General features: G+C 41.3%; 1 protein-coding gene across 1 annotated transcript in view; it reads right to left on the bottom strand.

Moving 5' to 3' along the window:
- Positions 1–3,431: 3,431 nt before the first annotated feature.
- Positions 3,432–24,022, bottom strand: part of mms19 (MMS19 homolog, cytosolic iron-sulfur assembly component) — a 107,721-nt gene continuing 87,130 nt past the window's right edge. The window contains exons 23-31 of the mRNA XM_060939503.1: positions 23,374–23,500; positions 23,104–23,210; positions 17,937–17,993; positions 12,234–12,420; positions 12,060–12,142; positions 8,032–8,196; positions 7,885–7,944; positions 7,642–7,742; positions 3,432–3,828 (exon numbers count right to left, since the gene is read on the bottom strand). Coding sequence (XP_060795486.1) covers positions 3,798–3,828; positions 7,642–7,742; positions 7,885–7,944; positions 8,032–8,196; positions 12,060–12,142; positions 12,234–12,420; positions 17,937–17,993; positions 23,104–23,210; positions 23,374–23,500 — 918 coding nt within the window. The 3' untranslated portion in view covers positions 3,432–3,797. The remainder of the gene's footprint in view (positions 3,829–7,641; positions 7,743–7,884; positions 7,945–8,031; positions 8,197–12,059; positions 12,143–12,233; positions 12,421–17,936; positions 17,994–23,103; positions 23,211–23,373; positions 23,501–24,022) is intronic.

Here is a 24,022-nt window from a genome sequence, read left to right as displayed (position 1 = left end):
GAAAGCTTGCAATGAAGTTGTCTGTGCTTTTAGAGCTAGCGATAATGCTACAATAGCTATGCAGTCTGGTTAGTCAAATGACTTTGTGGATTTTCCCGCCAAGTTAACGTTAGCCGTAGACAAGGCTACGGCTAACGTTAACACATAGCTAGTTAACTTGGACACTGTTAGTTAGCATGTAAACACGGAGTTAGGCTAGCATGAATAACGTTAACTTCTCTGAAGTCCTTCGAGAAATGTTTCAGCATAATTTTGCCAAATAAACAATGTAGAAATCTTTCTTTTCTAGTAGTGTTAGCTACCCAATAGGATTTTGAGTTTGAAAAGCGTTTGCTAGCACGTCAGGTGGAGCTTCACTGACTAGCTACACTACTGTTCAAAAGTTTGGGGTCACCCAGACAATTTTGTGTTTTCCATGAAAAGTCACACTTTTATTTACCGCCATAAGTTGTAAAATGAATAGAAAATATAGTCAAGACATTTTTCTGGCCATTTTGAGCATTTAATCGACCCCACAAATGTGATGCTCCAGAAACTCAATCTGCTCAAAGGAAGGTCAGTTTTATAGCTTCTCTAAAGAGCTAAACTGTTTTCAGCTGTGCTAACGTGATTGTACAAGGGTTTTCTAATCATCCATTAGCCTTCTGAGGCAATGAGCAAACACATTGTACCATTAGAACAGTGGAGTGAGAGTTGCTGGAAATGGGCCTCTATACACCTACAACCCCTGGCAAAAAGTATGGAATCACCAGTCTTGGATGAGCACTCATTCAGACGTTTTATTCTGTAGAACAAACTGAGATCACAAACATGATACAATAATAAAGTCATTCCAAAGTGCAACTTCTTGGCCTTCAGAAACACTAAAATAAACGAAGAAAATACATTGTGATAGTCAGCAAATATTACTTTTATAGACCAAGCACAGGGAAAAAAATATGGAATCACTCAATTCTGAGGAAAAAAAATATGGAATCACTCAATTTTCAGGTAGAAAATAAGGACTCACCCAGTCAATTTCCTTTCCCTAAATTGACACCTGCCTCAGATTAGATCTGCTCGTTAGTCTGTAGTTAGAAACAGCGCAGTTATCGCACCTTGGAGGGCTGCTGGACCGAGTGGATTGGCAAGAATCATGGCTCCAACAAGAGAGATGTCTCTTGAAACAAGAGAGGATTGCCAAACTTCTTAAAGAAGGTAACTCTTCACGCATGGTTGCCAAAGATGTGGGCTGCTCACAGTCAGCTGTATCTAAGATATGGACCAAGTACAAACAGCATGGGAAGGTTTTTAAAGCCAAGCGTACTGGTAGACCAAGGAAGACATCAAAGCGTCAAGACAAAAAACTTAAGGCCATATGTCTTGAAAACCGAAAAAGTACAACAAAACAAATGAAGCATAAATGGGAGGAAGCTGGAGTCAATGTATGTGACCGAACCGTGAGAAATCGCCTAAAGGAAATGGGATTTTCATATAGGAAAGCTAAAAGAAAACCATCATTGACACCTAAACAGAAAAGAACAAGACTACAATGGGCTAAGGAGAAGCAATCATGGACTGTGGATGACTGGATGAAAGTTATCTTCAGTGATGAATCACGAATCTGCATTGGACAAGGTGATGATGCTGGAACTTTTGTTTGGTGCCGTTCCAGTGAGATTTATGAAGAGGACTGCCTGAAGAAAACATCCAAATTTCCACAATCCTTGATGATATGGGGCTGCATGTCAGGCAAAGGCACTGGGGAGATGGCTGTGGTTACTTCTTCAATAAATGCACAGGTTTACATTGACATTTTGGACAGTTTTCTTATCCCTTCAATTGAAAAGATGTTTGGGGATGATGAAATAATTTTCCAAGATGACAATGCATCGTGCCATAGAGCAAAAACTGTGAAAGCATTCCTTGGTGAAAGACACATCCAGTCAATGTCATGGCCTGCAAATAGTCCAGATCTCAACCCAATAGAAAACTTGTGGTGGAAATTGAAAAAAAAAGGTCCACGACAAGGCTCCGGCCTGCAAAGCTGATCTGGCAACTGCAATCAAAGAGAGTTGGCACCAGATTGATTGATGAATACTGTTTGTCACTCATCAAGTCCATGCCTAAGAGACTGCAAGCCGTTATAAAAGCCAGAGGTGGTGCAACTAAGTACTAGTGATGTGTTTTGAATGTTCTTTTGTTTGTCCGTTTTTCATGATTCCATATTTTTTGTTCCTCAGAATTGAGTGATTCCATATTTTTTTTTTCCCTGTGCTTGGTCTATAAAAGTAACATTTACTGACTTCCACAATGCTTTTTCTTCATTTCTTTTAGTGTTTCTGAAGGCCAAGAAGGTGCACTTTGGAATGACTATTATTGTATCATGTTTGTGATCTGAGTTTGTTCTACAGAATAAAACGTGTGAATGAGTGCTCATCCAAGACTGGTGATTCCATACTTTTTGCCAGGGGTTGCATGTAGATATTGCACCAAAAACCAGACATTTGCAGCTAGAATAGTCATTTACCACATTAGCAATGTATAGAGTGGATTTCTGATTAGTTTAAAGTGATCTTCGTTGAAAAGAACAGTGCTTTTCTTTCAAAAATAAGGACATTTCAAAGTGACCCTAAACTTTTGAACGGTAGTGTAGCTTAATGTTAAACCACCATGATGCACAGCATACGTTCGTTTTGTAAATCCAGCCAGCTGCTTCAGAGGCGTTAGGTTTTGTAAACATTGTGGCAATAATACAACACTGCGTTGACAGAAAATGTACTTTTGAAAGCAAGTACTTTAACTTGCGTAAAAATTTGACTCTACAACTTTCACTTATATTGGAGTAACATTTAACCAGTGGGATCTGTACTTTGACTTAAGTAATGAAGTTGGGTACTTTGTCCGCCTCTGGATGTTTCACTATAAAAGTATAACTTGCTTGTTTTTGGCAAAACCATTGACCAGTAAAACAACGTGATCCTACTTTAACTGGGGCTGTAAAAATTCAAAAAAGCAGCTGCGTGTGCAGGTTCTCTTACTTGATCAAATCAACCAAGGTTCACCAATCTTCATTAAATGATACTCAAATTTATTCTAGATCGCAAGCTAAAGCAGATAGTTAGCCTTTACCTGCAAGACCACACACTTACCAGGTTTAATTACAGCCCGTGGTGGTGCGAGAGCTGTGGTGGTGTCTCCCCCCGGACCGAGCGTCTATTTATGGGTAAAAACCTACCCGGTGTGAAAGCAGCCGAATACCATTTCCTTGGTATATTTTAAATAATTTGCTTCCATTCTGTCTTCCTCATCATACACGGACTCTCTTATAAAACGTTTCTGATGATAAAATACACAACGTTAGTAAAATGTTGATTCGACCACCATGTTCACACATTATGAAAAGTATTTCGCATCCCTCTGATTGATGGTAAGATGGACTGGGACACGTGTTGTGGGAGAAAGCAGAAAAGCAGCCTACACGACTATTTATTCATACAAGCGAGAGAGAGACTGCAGGGAGGAAAAGTAAAATCATTCTGTAAATCATGTTTATCTTTAAGCACCTGCATCACCTGCTCAGATTCAGACGGAAGGAAGAGAGGAAAAAAGAAAAAAAAAAAAACAGCCCAGTGGCAGGATTGAGCTCCACCTCAGTGCATTATTTCAGTACATTCTTCTTCGCGTATTCCCGATGCCTCGATGGGACTCGCTAACTTCACTCCTGCTGTGTGTCATTAGAGTGATCCAGTTGAGCAGAATTGTGTGGAAGAGGGTTCACGCTGGGTGAACTTTCATGGACAGCAGTGCTCTTGATTTCACCTCCCTCCTGGACTCCCTAACAAAAACCTGCAACACACAAGCATGCTAAGTTCACATTGAGAGGATTACTTGGCTCAGAGTGCTAGGCTTACAGCAATACTTCAAAAAAGTTCTTGGCTTCACCCAGAAACAAGGGGCGTAACTGTAAAGTCTCATCACTATCCACAACAAGATCAACTGTGAGCTACTGCTCACTTGCGTATCCCCCCCCGCTCTTACTTAGATCAGAACGCAAGCACTCGAAGGAATAGGACACTTATTATGAATGTTGACTTCAGCAAATAATTAACCCTGAAACGCATAAGTAAAGAGCAGTGTCTCTCCCCAGGGATTCCAAACAGCATCCTGTTTTGTATAGGGTGGATTTACATTTCGTAAATACATTATCGGTAAACAGGAAATCGATGTGCGACAGGCTTGAAAATGGTATACAACCCCAAGCTGAAGTTTAGTACCAAATATCAAGCAGGTCTGATTTGTAGTTGCTCAGAAAAATGGTCCAAAAAATTTTGTATAGCGTGGATTTACATTTCGTAAATACATTATCGGTAAACAGGAAGTCGATGTGCGACAGGCTTGAAAACGGTACACAACCCCAAGCTGAAGCTCGGTACCAAATATCAAGCAGGTCTGATTTGTAGTTGCTGAGAAAAATGGTATGAAAATTGTGTAAATCCACGCTGTGCGTTTCGTAAATACATTGTCAGTAAACAGGAAGTCGATGTACGACAGACCTGAAAACGGTACACACGGTATAGAACCCCAAGCTGAAGCTCGGTACCAAATATCAAGCAGTTGTGGTTTGTAGTTGCTGAGAAAAATGTTACGAAAATTTTGTAAATCCACCCTGTGTGTTTCGTAAATACATTCAGTCGGTAAACAGGAAGTCGATATGCGACAGACCTGAAAACGGTACACACGGTATAGAACCCCAAGCTGAAGCTCGGTACCAAATATCAAGCAGTTGTGGTTTGTAGTTGCTGAGAAAAATGTTACGAAAATTTTGTAAATCCACGCTATGTGTTTCGTAAATACATTCAGTCGGTAAACAGGAAGTCGATGTGCGCCAGACCTGAAAACGGTACACATGGTATAGAACCCCAAGCTGAAGTTCGGTACCAAGTGGCTACGATTTGTGGTTGCTGAGAAAAAGGGTGTTTCAGATGGACCGACACTAGGGTGCATCAGTTGCCCTCACTTTCATAAAATCTGACGCATTTTTGTTTGGGTGTTCCTTTTCACCAATAAAGACATCCTGTAGAATTTTTTGACCATATTCAAAAGTCTAATGGTGGCACCATGAGGTTCATTTTTTGCCAAAAAACGCTTATTTTATGTTTTCGCGTAAGGTTTGAATCACAATGTTGGACTCCATTTATTGATTCCTTGTGACCCAGAGATCATGTTAAGAACCTTTGCAAGGGATTGAGAAGCGTTAATGTGATTCATAATACATTTGTATTGTTTAAAAGTATTTGAACAATGATTCAATGAACAGCTAAAACTCAAACTGCGCTTGATAATATATTTAGAATATCTACTAAAAATGTGTCTCTAAGATATTTGGTATACTCTATAAGGTGCCATAATGTTTCATGAAAAGTGATGGAAATTTTGTCATAAAAGTCATAAAATAGCAGGGTTGTTTTACAATCAGGGTACGCAGGCTAAAAATCACATTTAACACTTATTATCTTCAATATCAAAAGGCTTAACGAAATAAACTTGGTTGTTTATTGTAGCCCTGTGATAGCTCTATTTACCATGCAAAAAAAATTTGGTGATAGCATTATTTTTGGTGAATGTATGGCAATATATGTCATATTTAGCAAAATTATTCGTGTCATTTAGAAAAAGTGCTTTTTTGACCACAGGTAGCTCCAAAAGGGATGCACTTAAATCATTCTTTATACCATAAAACAAATATTTGGTTCCATATCATTGGAAACATCGTTAAGTTTTAATGTTGAATGCCAGTAAGTTTTCAGACTATTTTGATCAAATTAGTATGTAATTGTGTCAAAAAATGTCCTCTCCGAGACAGCTAACTTTCCAATATCTCATCTCATCTCATTATCTGTAGCCGCTTTATCCTGTTCTACAGGGTCGCAGGCGAGCTGGAGCCTATCCCAGCTGACTACGGGCGAAAGGCGGGGTACACCCTGGACAAGTCGCCAGGTCATCACAGGGCTGACAGACACAGACAACCATTCACACTCACATTCACACCTACGGTCAATTTAGAGTCACCAGTTAACCTAACCTGCATGTCTTTGGACTGTGGGGGAAACCGGAGCACCCGGAGGAAACCCACGCGGACATGGGGAGAACATGCAAACTCCGCACAGAAAGGCCCTCGCCGGCCACGGGGCTCGAACCCAGACCTTCTTGCTGTGAGGCGACAGCGCTAATCACTACACCACTGTGCCACCCCATTTTTCAATATAAAATAACATATCTAAAATGATTATTTTCATCCTAAAATGTGGTCAAGATATTGGGACATAAATATTAGAGACAACTAACACAAAGCTTACAGCCTTATATTTAAAAGCACTATTGAAGTCGTGGATTCTGAATTGTGTAAAAAAAAAAAAAAAAAAGTCATCTCCGAGAATCACTTCATTTGTTTCTCCCATCTTATAGCAGGCGGCACGGTGGTGCAGTGGTTAGCGCTGTCGCCTCACAGCAAGAAGGTCCGGGTTTGAGCCCCGTGGCCGGCGAGGGCCTTTCTGTGTGGAGTTTGCATGTTCTCCCCGTGTCCGCGTGGGTTTCCTCCGGGTGCTCCGGTTTCCCCCACAGTCCAAAGACATGCAGGTTAGGTTAACTGGTGACTCTAAATTGACCGTAGGTGTGAATGTGAGTGTGAATGGTTGTCTGTGTCTATGTGTCAGCCCTGTGATGACCTGGCGACTTGTCCAGGGTGTACCCCGCCTTTCGCCCGTAGTCAGCTGGGATAGGCTCCAGCTCGCCTGCGACCCTGTAGAACAGGATAAAGCAGCTAGAGATAATGAGATGAGAGATCTTATAGCAGATTACACAAAACTACCATACACATATGTCAAAAAATTACCTGAAATCTGTTCTTTAACTTGTCCTTCACTTAAAAACTGGTACAAGAACCAGTTTGAATCAAGTTGAATTTTGGACCCCTGTGACACAAACTTTGTACCCTGATTGTAAAACAACCCAGCAGCTTTTTCCATAACTTTGAGCGCCTGGTGCCGCCATTAAACTTTTGAATTTTGTCAAAATATTTCACCCAGTGTGTTTTCTTACCAAAAGGAACATAAAAACAAAACTGCATCATGATCGGAGGAACTTTTCATTTTTAGGGGGCGACTGAGGCACCCTAACCGACAGGTGTACTGGTTTACCTCCCCGCTCTGAGAATTCAGAATTGTGACGACTGAATAAAGCAATCAATCACTGCGTTGGCGTGCTGTTGTGTTCCAGGACAATGCGCCCGTCCACACAGTACAGGTGGCAGAGGCAGAAGCAGCCAAATGTGGCGTTAAACTGTTGCCCCGTGCACCTTGCTCACCCGACCCGGCACCGCCTGACTTCGTTTCCCCAAACTGAAATCTCACTCATGTGGTCGCCATTTTCAGACTGATGAAGTCATCCATGCTGCTGAGGCTCGAGATTTGCCTCCTTCCAGCAAGGACAGCGAAGCTTGAACATCAGTGAACTGAAGTTAAACGAGACTATGTAGAAAAATAAAGCAAGAACAACGCGTGATGTTTTCTGGGTGAGGCGGAGAACTGCCTGAAGTACCCTCGTAGTAATGCTTCGTGGCAAATCAAATCACAGAGCACAAACAAAACCGCACAGACGCACCATTCGCTCCGGGCTGCCACCGCTTCCTTCCTCACCAGTCTCTTCTTGTCATCTAACGGCTTCGCAAGTGTTCGCAGCACCCTGGCACGGAAAGGCAACACCTGCAGCAGCACAATTCAAAGCAGATCTACAGTTGTGTACAGTATATGCACAAAGATCGGCGCTCAAAACGTCGCTCGGACTCCGTTCCCGGCGGGGTGTACTCGTGATGATTGATCGTTGCTCACCATGAATTACTCTTACCATGTGACTAGGCAGGCGGGAGAGGGCGTGGACACAGTGCAGGGCAGCGATCCTCACTTTCTGTTCGGGAGAAAGGGTTCAAACGGCATTATTTACAAAGACGGTTCAGTCAGATGCAAAAAAAAAAAAAAAGTGTGAACGGTGTACCATAGCAGGGCTGGTGGTTAGAGTGAGCAGGCGGGTGAAAAGAGCCTCCAGCTGTGCGGTAAGAGCAGGCGGCGGCTCCATGAGCAGCGGCTGAAGGCAGGAGAGAGTGGAGAGCTGGACCGCTTCATCGGGACAGGACAGTGCTTCTAAAAGCAGGGGCAGCAACTGAGCGACAACAGCGATACAAAGGTTTCAGTCAGCTGGGTCAAGTTTTGAAGAGGAGCAAACCAGAGATGCCTACCCCAAATTTTGAATTTCAGTATTCTTGAAAACATTTTTCAGTATTTTGGAATGACTTTCAGTAACATTAATTTATGCGCATTTCCATTATAAAGAGGTGTATATACCAATATGTTTAACATTTAAATTATTAAAAAGAACTGTTTTGTGTGAATTGAATAAACAAAACGCGAGCAGCCATCTCAACTGAATTTCCACTCGACACATTTCTAGAGCATACAATATATCACATTTTTATAAATACAATAGTGTTCCCTGTTTGCAGACATTACGGTTGACTACCAATCACTGGTATTGAATGTAACTCCTCAAAAGTATTATACTATATTGCCTGGCAAAATGTTCTACCTGTTAACGGATTCTAATAAAATTTAAAAAAATGTCTTATTTCATGCCAAAGAGAGTCCGACATTGTTATCTTAATGTCCCAATATATAAATACTTCAGCATAATGCTTCAGAAGAGACATTGAATAAAATTACATTTATAATTGTATTTAAAACAGTGGAATGATCAATTTTTTGCCACAATCCCAACAGCACTAATCATAAAATTCTGTTTTTGATCATACTACATGTCCATTTGCACTTGCAACACTGAAAAGACTTTGAATTAAAGAAGTACAGCCAGTGTTTGATATTTCAGTGAATAAAAATCAGACATGTAAAAAGAAACTGAATAAGTTTAACTCGCATTTCATGGCACTAATTGGCAAGTTCAACTCCAAGCACAGGTCAACCATCACCGCTTCAGCACGTGTCACGTTCCGAGTCTTTTCATCCACAGATTTCGTAAAAAACTGCTGGATACCCCCAGATTTACTTTCCGCCTGACTCGCCATTTCAGCATACTCCATATGTTTTTTGGAGTTGACATGCCGCGTGCAGTCATCGCGACCACCATGAGTGATGTTAATGTCAGTTCTACACAGTTTGCAGTGCGCGTATCCATTGCCCTTTTGACTGGGTGTAATGCACGGCCATTCTACCGTATCGAAAATAGCGCGAACAAATGTGCGGAGTCTGCGCATGTCACACACAGCATGTGCGGAATCTGCGCGTGTCACACACACACCGATATTTATTAGTTTGCTCCTGCGTTTCCTTTCCTTCGTATAGAACATAGCGTCTTTTCTTCTCGCTTCCCGTTACTGTGTGGTTGTCGTAAAAATAAATAGCCTAGCCGTGAATCGCGCATGGATTGAAAAAGTCGCTTGGACATTTAAAAACAACTCACTGGAATTTTTTAAGACTTTATAATAATTCCGTACAGAATAACACTGTTTGCCATAACATCGTATTTACGTAACTTTTCCGTACAAAATACGGCCAATCCGTACTAGTAGGCATCTCTGACAAACCATTCTGAAGACCGCAGATTTCAAAATAAACGTGTGTGTGTGTACATTTGTAACAGTTACGGTTGGCTTTATATATATATATATATATATATATATATATATATATATATATATATATATATATATATATAAAAAACAGCCATTCTCTGACTTACGAAGGCCGACACGCTTATCTATCCCATGTTGGTGTTGAGTGAATTTGGCCTCTGTGTCACCTCATATTTGTTCCCCAGTTAATCAGGAAGTCCTGGATTACAGCTTGAAAATTCCTACACACTCCAGTCAACTCAAAAAAATGTACAATTTAAACGGGAAACATGCTTCAAAGTATTGTGATATGTTTATTTCTGTAATATCTCACAAAACACCAGGCTTCCCGAGCAAATAACGTGTATGAAAATCACTCGCTTCGCTTCGTTTCACACAGTCAAGCAGACAGAGGAAGTCCGTGTGTGTGCGCATGCGCACGCTTACCTTTGACCGTGCACTGACAGTTCCATCATTCTGTCGCTAAACGAACAGCTGATCACACCGAGGTGCTCGCTGAGCGCCAATATTTATTAGTTTGCTCCTGCGTTTCCTTTCCTTCGTATATAACATAGCGTCTTTTCTTCTCGCGTCCCGTTACTGTAGTCGGGCTTTCACGGTTCATTCGCATGCTCACGTCCTCCGTTTTTCTCTCCCGTTTCAAATTTGTATCCCACAATGCCTTGCGCGAACAGGGAAAGCCAAGCACGTCATGCATGACGTAGTATCTTGTATTGCGTCATGGTGAAGCAGGAAAAAATAGCGGAGAATTTAGGGCCACGTGGAGATAAATTCGTTAATTGTTCCATTTTAAAATAAAATTAACAACATTGGAAGTCCGATTCGAATTCAGTGGCTTTCGGTCCACTAAAGAAAAATAACTACGTGTCAGGAAAATTCTTTTAAATGACCTGCACTTGAAAAATCTGAAAGGCAGTCTAGCTTTAAACAAATGGTTTTTTTGACCTTCCCTTCTTTGGCCTGTGGCTCCTGGGAAGTTTTCTCTACCGACCTCGAAACGCCATGTTAACAGGGCGGGGCTTGAATTTTACCGTTAAAACAAGGCGTTACAGGGGAAAAAAAAAAAAAGAAGTCTAAAAAAGGTCCATAAGCCATAATTTTTAAACCATTTAAAGCAAGATGGCCTTTCGATTTCATAAAATCGGTGAAGTTTAGTTCCCTCTGAAATTTGGTCATTGTGGTGCATGTTTATTTCTGTAATATCTATATACATATAAAAAAAACAAAAATAAAAAACAGGCCATTCTGTGGCTGGGAAATTATTTAATTTGAAGGGACTAAAGCAAATAACCTGCATGAAATCGCTCGCTTCGCGCCGTCAAGCAGACAGAGGAAGTCCGTTTGCGCATGCGCAGGTTTACCACCTTCTTCTGGCATCCAGTGTTGCATTGCTGCCATCTACAGGTTTACTTTGACGGTGCACTGACGGTTCCATCATTCTGTTGCTAAACGAACAACTGATCACACCGAGGTGCTCGCTGAGTGCCGATATTTATTAGTTTGGTCCTGCGTTTCTGTTCCTTCGCATAGAACATAACGTCTTTTCTTCTCGCTTTCCATTACTGTAGTCGGTCTTTCATGTTTCATTCGCACACTCACGTCCTCCGTTTTTCTCTCCAGTTTCAAATTTGTATCCCACAATGCCTTGCGCGAACGGGGAAAGCCCACCATGTCATGCATGATGTAGTATCTTGTATTGAGTCATGGTGAAGCAGGAAAAAAAATAACGGAGAATTTAGGGGCGCATGGCTCTAAATTCATTAATTATTCTATTTTAAAGATAAAACACTAATAAAACTGGAAGTCTGTGATTCGAATTCAGTAGCTTTCGGTCCACTAAACAAAAATAACTGGGTGTCGGGAAAATTCTTTTTATGACCTAAACTTGAAAAATCTGAAAGGCAGTACAGCTTTCAGTTACAGTGTAATTTCCAGGGGGGGCAATAATAGTGGCATTTTTTTTTTTAAATAAATTATTTCTTAGGGAGGGATTTTTACACACACACACACACACACACACACACACACACACATATTAAACCACAAGTTTTAAAAGCTGAAATCTACCTAGACATTCCCGGCTGTAATTACAGCCGGGAACGTCTAGGTAGATTTCCGTGTATTTTTTCCTGCTTCACCATGGCTCAATACAAGATACTACATCATGCATGACGTGGTGGGCTTTCCCCGTTCGCGCAAGGCATTGTGGGATACAAATTTGAAACCGGAGAGAAAAACGGAGGACATGAGCGTGCGAATGAAACATGAAAGACCGTACATATAACAGTACATATAGTAGTTGTTCATACTGTATGTGGCATCAGGACTGTGATTATGAGGAAGTTATGAAGCTCCTGTTACCACGGAACAATCTACTCACAGCAGGAAGCTCTGAGAGTTGCACTTGTCTGGGCAGATTATTGACGATGTGCGACAAGGCCTTCAGATACACGGACCTCTTCTCTGAAAAATATAAAACGGGGAAAAAATATTATATTATTCGACAGGATATTAGGTTCGACCGGTGCTCAAGGTTTACTGCATCTCAAAATACCTTGCTGTGCGCAGTTGAAGCCCTGTACAAGTTTAGCCGAGTTCTCTGTGAAGAATCGTTGGCGGTACATAATGCGCACGTTGGCGTGGCAGCTGCGGTTCAGCACATCTGGAGAGTCGCTCATAAGTAGCGAGAAACCGTCCGCTGCCCGAGAACCTAACTGATCATCGCTCAGGAGGCAGAAGAGCTGAAAGTGGCATTAAGAAAATGACAAAAAGCACAAGAAAAACCTTCAACAAAAACAAGTTACTTTGCCAAATCAATTTCTATCCAGTTGCAATGCCTGGACCTCTAATTACCAGATTGGGTCATGATGCAAACTCATGATGCATCGTGCACACGCGGGATTCACATCCTGGAAACCGGCATTCTATTAACGATGCATGTTAAACAGTGCTGTTGCACTGTTTGAACACTAGAGGGCCCAATCCGCACATCCCAGGTCTTACCCAGAAAGTGCCAGTGTGGCTCTCAGTGGAAATCAGGTGCGGCTCCTGCTTGGTGGTAAGGAGGGTCGGAAGCCGCCTGCCATAGAGTTAAAGTATGCGCTCACTGGCCACTTTAATAGGAACTTGTTCTTGATTCCAACCGTGTCCAAAATCGCTCCGTACTCACTATCTAGGGCACTAAATGGCGAGTTCGCCATTTTGTAGTGCTGTCCGAAACCTTAGTGAGGATTATTACACCCTATATAATGGACTCAAAGTATCCCACAATGCATCACGAAAAGTAGTATACAATAATGGTCACTAACCAAGCAGTATATCCCATCATGCACTGCGGTTGCGCTGAAAGAAATCAAATCAGAAGCCTCAAATTTGATTAAATAAAGCACAGTGGCAAAGAAGAAAGTATTCAGCCTCGATTTAAAAGAACTGAAAGATGCAGCGGACACAAAGAACTTTGTATTGATTAATGTCGGAAATACGCTCGGTATAATACGGATTTATGACAAAAATATGTACATGTATTTATTATTTTGAAAACCCACCAGCCGACTGATCTGGCACGTTTTAATTGTGCGACAGTAACGACGTAAATAACAGCACGATGGAGTCGTGTCCGAAAGTGTTTTTTTTTTTCATTTTATCAGTGAGCTCACTATATAGTCCTCTATATAGTAATTCCCTATATACAGGGATGAGAGTGCATGTTGAGAAAAAAATCTGAAAAGTAGCGGGGGGGGGGGGTTGCGGCCCGCAGGTCCCCAGTGGGGTCCAGGGGCAACGTCTCGGTGAGGGACCAGGGGGCGAAGCTGATGGATTTTGGTGATTTAAACACCCAAAACCCATTAATTTTAGCAATGAAATTTATGTATTTTTCTCGAAGTTGATATCCCAATTCAACATGCTGTCAACTGAAACTTTTGTATCATGACAAGTGTTCTTTCTTAAATATCATACCCCACCTTGTTTGACTTTTTCAGCATGTTCAGTGCAACCTTTTGGATTTTGGAACAATAGACCCATAGGGCGTAGGGCAGGGATGGGCAATTATTTTTTCCATGGGGCCACATGAGAAACAGAAAATTTTGTGGAGGGCCGGACCAAAAGGCTGAACTAAATTCTGCATAATATTAATTGTATTTCTTTATATAAAGCAATAAATAAAATTGTTTTTACAAACTGCTAAGACTGGTAAGAGTATGGGGGAAAAACGAGGTTGCCTTACAAAAAATGTCATTTATTCAATCAAATTTCCCAAAACAATGGTTAACAAAATGTCAACGTTTGTACCTTTTTTTTTCAGTCACATTCACCCCAAAACACAAAGGCATCACAAATATTGTCTTTCTACTCCAAATATCAAGCAAGATACATCATATTATAATAATGATGCCCACATTTGTAGTCTAATCACCTCATTTGGTGTTTTTCAGTTTTTTATTTGTTCAGTGAGAGAAATCTAGTCTCTGTTGGTCTTTAACGAGTGCATCAGAGTCAGGTTGAATGTCTGAGGTGGAGATGCGAAGCACGGCTGACAGATGATCATCAGTTGATTCGGTGTAGGAATCAGATCTTTTTTTTTAATTAAATTCAAACAAACAGAATTATTTTATATTACAACATAAAATCACACCTCCTCTGAAAATATAATCAAAAGAAAACTTATAAAATACATATATATACAATATATGCAAAAAGGAAAAAAAAACAAGGGGTTTATGAAAGGTTAACTTCTGCTATGAATGTGTACAGTATATTTGCATGAGGATTGTTTATATATTTCAGACATTTTTGTAACAAGGACAGTTCATTCTTAAGAGCAGGCCATGAAGGGGGGATTTGGCATATCGACACTTGTGTATGTAATGTTTTGTAAAAATAATGAGATTATTCACCAAAAAGTAGGAATCGGATCTACAGATGGGCTCCGGTGCCTGCTGGTGACGTCACACTATGTGATTGGCTGGACCGTTTGAAGGATGACGTGCAAGTTTGTGGTTGGTCTGGACAAATTACGGAAGTAGTTATCGCGGGATTAGGTTTCGTGGGATTTCATGTCATGTTCATGTCGCGCGCATTGCGTTTTTGTTGAACACAACTTCAAAAATAAAAGCAATGCACATTCAGTCCATGCATGAGGTAAAATTAGAAAATACATTTATTTTGTAATTTCTAATTAACCTTACGCGGGCCGGTCAGAATGAACCAAAGGGCCGGATGCGGCCCGCGGGCCGGAAAATGCCCAGGTCTGGCGTAGGGAGTAGTGAACGAGTGAGCGATTTCGGACACAGGGTAAGATTCCTGTTCTTGCCTGCAAGAGCGGAACCCGATGTGCTCTTCTGTTTTCTGTTGCATGCTGAGATGCTTTTCTGCTCCCCACAGTTGTAAAAGAGCGTTTATATGAGTTCAGACACAGCCAGTAAAAATCACTCACTCTCTTGATCACGACTCCCTATATAATGAGCTCATTGATAAAATGAAAAAACACTTTCGGACACTACTCCGCCGCACCGTTATTTATGTCGTTACTGTCGCACAATTAAAACGTGCCAGATCAGTCGGCTAGTGGGTTTTCAAAATAATAAATACATGTACGTATTTTTGTCATAAATCCATATTATACCGAGCGTATTTCCGACATTAATCAATACAAAGTACTTTGTGTCCACTGCATCTTTCAGTTCTTTTAAATCAAGGCCGAATACTTTCTTCTTTGCCGCTGCCTTTTATTTGATCAAATTTGAGGTTTTTGATTAATTCCTCGCGCTGCACTGTAACTTTTATTCTTGTATTTAATCTCTCGTTCTCATCTCATCTCATTATCTCTAGCCGCTTTATCCTGTTCTACAGGGTCGCAGGCAAGCTGGAGCCTATCCCAGCTGACTACGGGCGAAAGGCGGGGTACACCCTGGACAAGTCGCCAGGTCATCACAGGGCTGACACATAGACACAGACAACCATTCACACTCACATTCACACCTACGGTCAATTTAGAGTCACCAGTTAACCTAACCTGCATGTCTTTGGACTGTGGGGGAAACCGGAGCACCCGGAGGAAACCCACGCGGACACGGGGAGAACATGCAAACTCCGCACAGAAAGGCCCTCGCCGGCCGCGGGGCTCGAACCCGGACCTTCTTGCTGTGAGGCGACAGCGCTAACCACTACACCACCGTGCTGCCATCTCTCGTTCTATTTTAGATTACTTTCTATTCTCTTACTATTTTTAATTGTACATGAATGTTTGTTTATAATGTGTTTCTTCCTCCGTCCATTCACCTCCAACACACTTTTTTTCCCCCTTTTCAGCGCGACTGCAATGCATGATGGGGTACATTGCTTGGTTAGTGACCATCGGTTGTACACTACTTTTCACGGTACATTGTGGGATACTCTGAGTGCACTATATATAGGGTGTAATAATTCTCACTATACATTCGGACAGCACTACAAAATGGCGAACTCACTATATAGTCCACTGTATAGTGAGTAGTGTGTGATTTCGGACACAGCTACTATTACCCTTCCTGGCAGCTCGAACCAATCTGGCCATTTTCCTCGGACCTCTCTTATCAACAAGGCGTTTGTTTCCACCCACAGAACTGTCGCTCACTGAAAAGTTTTTTTGTTTTTCGCACCATTCTGCGTAAACTCTAGCGACTGTTGTGTGTGAAAACCCCAGGAGATCAGCAGTTTCTGAAATGCTCAAACCAGCCCCCATGCCACAGTGAAAGTCACACTCTGAGATCATGATTCTTCCCGTTCTGGTGTTTGAAGAAGTGGACATGAACCGAAGCTCTTGATTTGCATCTACATGATTTGATGCGTTGTGCTGCGGTCAAGGGATCGGCTGATTACAGACCTGCATAAAACAGCAGGTGGATGGGTAGGGGTTCCTAATAAAGTGGCCACCGAGTGTCGCCAGCATGCCGCGTCAGTAAACAAACATCGTGTTGTGTTTACTGACGGAAAGCCTGTGAGCCACGGTCACAGCCCCAGATTGCAACAACCAATGTGTGTTATGTGATATTTGGTTCCATGATCACATTATAACGGTTAAAAAGAACGACAATTCAGTAGCTTTCAAACAACAAGACCAAACGCTCAGGAAATTGGGCATTTTTGCCAAATTTGGAGCCCTGTTCCTGATACAGAGCTTATTATGTTTCAGTTGGACATTTAAAGGGCATATCACGGGTAAATTCAGGAGCAAGATCAGTGTAATTCTCCTATTTTATATTAAACTTTGGTCAAATATCTGTAACATTCTGCATTCTCTGCAATTTTTTTTTACCTTGCGCAATACCAGAAAAATTCAGTTGAAATCAAGCCATTTGAGGCGAATTGGTCCGCCTCTGAAAAAACTTGGCATTTGGATTTCCCAGGAAACACTGATTTTCGTGACGTCGCGTGCGGGACGCCTCCCTCTGAATCCTACGTCAGCGCCGGTTTGTTTGAGAAAACGACCTGGTGGTTTTCTGCAAATTTCTTCAACGTTATCACGCAATTATTAAAATGGTTAACAGATGTATCGTTGGAGGGTGTAGCAACACCAATCTTGATGGGATTAGTACTCATCGTTTCCCAATGAGAGAGAAATGGGAGCGCTTGGGCTACACAGGCTGTGCACTGAAACCGTGCAAAGCTCTCTCAGCCTGCAGGCGCTTCCGCACGTAACGTCACGAATCTAGCTCCAGACTCCCTTGGGATTTTTCCAGACGCGTTTTGTTATTTTATTTTTTTCTGCTGTAGACAGATGGCCTTGTGCAAAATCACCCTTCTGGATGAGTGTGTAAAGGGACATACTTTCATATAAAAAAAAAACAAAAAAAACCAAATTGGTCCAGGATATGCACTTAAAGTCCTCAGATCACATTAATTTAAAATATTTGGTAAAATTTGTAACATATGTTCAAAAGACATGGTGAATGCGTCATAAATTGTTTATAATATTAAACCTCTGTATTTTTTTTTATTATTTACTTTAAACATGTACATCGTTTTGCAGTGTTTATGGTTGGGTGAAAAAATACGGAACTTCACAGTCATAATTTTTTTTTTTCCAATTAAAATATTCTGAGAATCAAATTGAGATCATGAAGCCAGTATCATACACCCTTACTAATTATCAAAAATTCCCCAGATAGACACATGGACGATCAATTTATTACACACACACCAAGGAACAAAGAGAAACCCAACATTTGTGAAGATGAAGGAGGCGATTCTGTTCATGAGTTCAAGAAAAATGATCTACCTGGTCGGTTAAGGTTACGGACAGAGGATGGTAGCGCAGAAGCAAAGCCTTGACCACCTAAAAAAACAAAACAAAACAGGGTTAATTCACGTTCAGTAAGGATGCAAGAGGTCACATCTGATACTGACCCAGCTTCAGGCCACCAATAATGACGATCAGTACAGTGTGTACAGTGTTTCACTGCTCTTTAGCATCGTTCCAGATTATACAAAGTAGCTGCACCAATCCCAAACTCTATGGCGTTTCCGGGGAAGAAAACATGATGGGGTGATGTGAAGCAGACTTCCTGTTACCACCCCAAAGTCGATTATTGTCCTATCGCAAACAGCACGTCCTGAAGTGTTTTATTTCTTTTTACACCACAGTGATTTGGCAGCAGCATCAAGGTTTTCTTTATCACAGAAAAACACGACGTCATCCGTTTATACTGCTGCATTTAAATCACGCGGAACTGCCACAAAAATATTTCCCGTTATCGCTTTACTTTATAGCGGCTATAAAGTCATTCTCTCATCCTCTCTTGAAGAGGAGGCAAATAAAAATCAGCTTGTTTGAGAGAAACCTCTGGCCTGAGACTTTCCTGCGGCAGACAATTTAAAGGAACATCTTTGCCTCGGACTGTTAAAGTACTGACACTTCCAGAAATGTTGAACGTCTTCCAGAAAATTGCACCATGTCAAAGACTTTGTTAAATAAACCATTTATTTTAAATCGGTGTATTATTAGGCTTTGCTTACTAAAGCATCCACCATGCAAGTCCCTATAAATTAGTTGTTAATGTTGAAACAATAATGGATCAGGACGAGTGCATTAAGCCTTAGTCACAACCGGCCGTACGTGCTCCTACGGCCGGTCTACGTGCAAGAAACGCACGGAGGGCGCGCGTGTGATGTGCTGATTTTCGAGACGTAGACCGGCCGCAGAGGTTCTTTATCATGTCAAACAAACTCTACGGGCGCTTACGTTTTTTTCAGGTTGCAAGACAAACTTACGGCCAACGTGCGTCTTTCTCCATGAACAAAAAAAAAACGCAGCGATTTGGGAAACGCCAAAAATCGCACGGACAAAAAATCGTACGTCTGTTTGTGACCTAGGCTTTACTAAAACTCTGGGATCTGCTTTACAGCCAGAACTCCCGTTAGACCGGCTAACACCGTCTCACCAGTCAGATGTGAGATTTCAACAGAAACTAACAAGATCAACTGTGAGCTACTGCTCACTTACGTATCCCCCCGCTCTCGCTTACGGTAGATCAGAACGCAAGCAATCGCAGGAATAGGACACTTATTATGAATATTGACTTCAACAAATAATTAACCCTGAAACGAGTAAGTAAAGAGCCGTGTCTCTCCCCAGGGATTCCAAACAGCATCCTGCTAAACCCATTTTGAAATAGCATTCTGCTTCTCGAAACAGCGTCAAAATCCACCCTATATGTTTCGAAAATACATTCAGTCGGTAAACAGGAAGTCGATGTGCGACAGACCTGAAAACTGTATCCAGTGGCATGCAAAAGTCTAGGCACCCTTGCTGAAAATGTCTGTTACTGCGAATAGTTAAGTGAGCAGAAGATGAACTGATCACCAAAAGGCATAAAGGTAAAGACGAGACATTTCTTTTCAGCGTTTTCTGCAAGATTTGTGTATTATTTTTGTTTCGTACAATTGGAGAGTGAAAAAAAAGAAAAGGAACACCATGTGAAAGTTTGGGCACCCCAATACATTTGAGTTCTCAGGTAATTTTTACCAAGGTTCCAGACCTTAATTAGCTTATCAAGCTGTGGCTTGTTCAAATTCTTCGTTAGGAAAGGTCAGACGATGCAGATTTCAAAGCTGTATAAATTCTCTGACTCCTCAAACTTGTCCCTAAAATCAACAGCCATGGGCTCCTCTAAGCAACTCCCTCGCATTCTGAATAATAAAATAATTGATGCTCACAAAGCAGGAGAAGGCTACAAGAACGTAGCAAAGTGTTTTCAGGTAGCTGTTTCCTCAGATTGTAATGTTATAAAGAAATGGCAGTTAACAGAAACAGCGGAGATCAAGGTGAGGTCTGGAAGATGAAGAAAACTTTCTGAAAGAACTGCTCGTTGGATTGCTAGAAAGGCAAATAAAACTCTGTTTGACTGCAAAAGACCTTCAGAAAGATTTAGCAGACCCTGGAGTGGTGGTGCACTGTTCTACTCTGCAGCGACACCTGAACAAATATGACCTTCATGGGAGAGCCATCAGAAGAAAACCTTTCCTGCGTCCTAGGCACAAAATTCAGCGTCTGAAGTTTGCAAATGAACATCTAAGCAAGCCTGATGCATTTTGGAAACAAGTCCTGTGGACTGATGAAATCAAAATAGAACTTTTTGGCCACAATGTGCAAAGGTATGTTTGGAGAAAAAAGGGTGCCAAATTCCAGGAAAAGAACACCTCTCCAACTCTGAAGCATGGGTGTGGATCGATCATGCTTTGGGGTTGTGTTGCAGCCAGTGGCACAGGACACATTTCATCGGTCGAGGGAAGCATGGATTCAAATAAATACCAGGAAATCCTGGAAGCAAACATCACACCATCTGTAAAAAAGTTGAAGTTAAAAAGAGGACGGGTCCTACAATAAGACGATGATCCAAAATACACCTCAAAATCTACAATGGAATACCTCAAGAAGCACAAGCTGAAGGTTTTGCCCTGGCCCTCAGTCCCCTGACCTAAACATCATTGAAAATCTGTGGATAGATCTCAAAAGAGCAGTGCATGCAAGACAGCCCAAGAAACTTGTAGAACTGGAAGCCTTTTGCAAGGACGAATGTGTGAAAATCCCCCAGGTAAGAACTGAAAGATTATTAGCTGGCTACAAAAAGTGTTTACAAGCTGCGATACTTGCCAAAGGGGGTGTTACTAGGTACTAACCATGCAGGGTGCCCAAACTTTTGCTTCAGGTCCTTTTCATTTTTTGGTATTTTATGCCTGTAAATGATGGAAATAAAAATGCAATCTTGTGGAAAATATTAAAGAAATGTCTCGTCTTTACCTTTATGCCTTTTGGTGATCAGTTCATCTTCTGCTCACTTAACTATTCACAGTAACAGACATTTTCAGCAAGGGTGCCCAAAACTTTTGCATGCCACTGTACATGGTACAGAACCCCAAACTGAAGCTCGGTACCAAATCTCAAGCAGTTGTGATTTGTAGTTGCTGAGAAAAATGGTACGAAAATTCTGTAAATCCATGCTATACTGTATGTTTCATAAATACATTGTCGGTAAACAGGAAGTCGATGCGTGACAGACCTGAAAACGGTACACAGCGTACAGAACCCAAAGCTGAAGCTCGGTACCAAATCTCAAGCAGTTGTGATTTATAGTTGCTGAGAAAAGTGTGAGGAAAATGTTGTAAATCCACGCTATATACAGTATGTTTCATAAATACATTGTCGGTAAACAGGAAGTCGATGTGCGACAGACCTGAAAACAGTATACGCGGTATAGAACCCCAAGCGGCTATGATTCATGGTTGCTGGGTGTTTCGGACGGACAGAAGTAAACCAGTACACCCCTCCGACAGAGCGGGGGTATAATACAACCCCAATTCCAAAAAAGTTGGGACAAAGTACAAATTGTAAATAAAAATGGAATGCAATAATTTACAAAATCTCAAAAACTGATATTGTATTTACAATAGAACATAGACAACATATCAAATGTCGAAAGTGAGACATTTTGAAATTTCATGCCAAATATTGGCTCATTTGAAATTTCATGACAGCAATACATCTCAAAAAAGTTGGGACAGGGGCAATAAGAGGCTGGAAAAGTTAAAGGTACAAAAAAGGAACAGCTGGAGGACCAAATTGCAACTCATTAGGTCAATTGGCAATAGGTCATTAACATGACTGGGTATAAAAAGAGCATCTTGGAGTGGCAGCGGCTCTCAGAAGTAAAGATGGGAAGAGGATCACCAATCCCCCTAATTCTGCACTGACAAATAGTGGAGCAATATCAGAAAGGAGTTCGACAGTGTAAAATTGCAAAGAGTTTGAACACATCATCATCTACAGTGCATAAGATCATCAAAAGATTCAGAGAATCTGGAAGAATCTCTGTGCATAAGGGTCAAGGCCGGAAAACCATACTGGGTGCCCGTGATCTTCGGGCCCTTAGATGGCACTGCATCACAATTCACCGTGCCATCCACCGTTGCCAGCTAAAAGTCTATAGTTCAAAGAAGAAGCCGTATCTAAACATGATCCAGAAGCGCAGACGTCTTCTCTGGGCCAAGGCTCATTTAAAATGGACTGTGGCAAAGTGGAAAACTGTTCTGTGGTCAGACGAATCAAAATTTGAAGTTCTTTATGGAAATCAGGGACGCCGTGTCATTCGGACTAAAGAGGAGAAGGACGACCCAAGTTGTTATCAGCGCTCAGTTCAGAAGCCTGCATCTCTGATGGTATGGGGTTGCATTAGTGCGTGTGGCATGGGCAGCTTACACATCTGGAAAGACACCATCAATGCTGAAAGGTATATCCAGGTTCTAGAGCAACATATGCTCCCATCCAGACGACGTCTCTTTCAGGGAAGACCTTGCATTTTCCAACATGACAATGCCAAACCACATACTGCATCAATTACAGCATCATGGCTGCGTAGAAGAAGGGTCCGGGTACTGAACTGGCCAGCCTGCAGTCCAGATCTTTCACCCATAGAAAACATTTGACGCATCATAAAACGGAAGATACGACAAAAAAAGACCCAAGACAGTTGAGCAACTAGAATCCTACATTAGACAAGAATGGGTTAACATTCCTATCCCTAAACTTGAGCAACTTGTCTCCTCAGTCCCCAGATGTTTACAGACTGTTGTAAAGAGAAAAGGGGATGTCTCACAGTGGTAAACATGGCCTTGTCCCAACTTTTTTGAGATGTGTTGTCGTCATGAAATTTAAAATCACCTAATTTTTCTCTTTAAATGATACATTTTCTCAGTTTAAACATTTGATATGTCATCTATGTTCTATTCTGAATAAAATATGGAATTTTGAAACTTCCACATCATTGCATTCCATTTTTATTTACAATTTGTACTTTGTCCCAACTTTTTTGGAATCAGGGTTGTAATAAATAATAAAAGACAGAAAGGATACTTCTAATGAATATACTTAAAGTTTTTTTTTTTTTTACCCAGATTAGTAAAGTGAAGGCTTGAACTCGTTGTGCTGAAGATTCACAGTCTAACGTTGCACTTATTCTTTTCATGGTCTTCTCCAGAACAGCATCCAGGGCTTGGCCTAAACACACAAAACCCATCAACCTACACTTTGTTCCAGATCACTACAGACCAATTAAATAGACTCTCCATTTTAAATATTTCATATGGCACACCAGATACAAAACGATTCTAATATTCAACATTTGAGCACACCGGGTCAGTGACTGGAGGATTTTTCCTACCTGCTGCTCTCTTGTTGATCAGGCCGGCAAAACACTTGGCTGCGGATGTGTACGAGAACGGGTGTGTACATGTGAAAATCAGCTCCTCCAACTGGACAAGAAGCCTGTCAATGTCAGGAATGTCCACCTACCACAGGAACATACCACACAGGTTGGTTTAAATAAATACATAACGCTGATGACACAGTAACTGACTGTATATACAGTCGAGCTGGAAAGTCTGCACACCCCTTTCACCTTCTCCACATTTTATTACGTTACAGACTTATTCTACAATAGACTGAGTTCATTTTTTTTTGGTCACAAAATTCTACACAAAATAGCCCATAATGACAATGTGAAAGCAAGTTTTTAGACGTGCGCTAATTTATTAAAAATCAAAATGTAAAAAAAAAAAAAAAAAAAAAGGGCACACCCTTTGATATGACACCCAAACGTGAGCTGAGGTGCATTTTGTTTCCACCGATGCTGCTTGAGAAGTTTCTACAACGTAATTGAAGTCCACCTGTGGTAAATTCGATTGATTGGACATGATTGGGGATTGCCAAGACCTGCCTATATAAAGTTCCACAGTTGACAGTGCATGTCAGAGCAAACTCCAAGCCATGGGGTCAAAGGAATTCTCTGCAGACCTCAGAAACAGGATCAT

The sequence above is a fragment of the Neoarius graeffei genome, chromosome 14 (genome assembly GCF_027579695.1).
Source record: "Neoarius graeffei isolate fNeoGra1 chromosome 14, fNeoGra1.pri, whole genome shotgun sequence".
Lineage (NCBI taxonomy): Eukaryota > Metazoa > Chordata > Actinopteri > Siluriformes > Ariidae > Neoarius > Neoarius graeffei.
The sequence above is the reverse complement of the archived record's forward strand: the minus strand, read 5'-3'. Positions and strand labels throughout refer to the sequence as shown.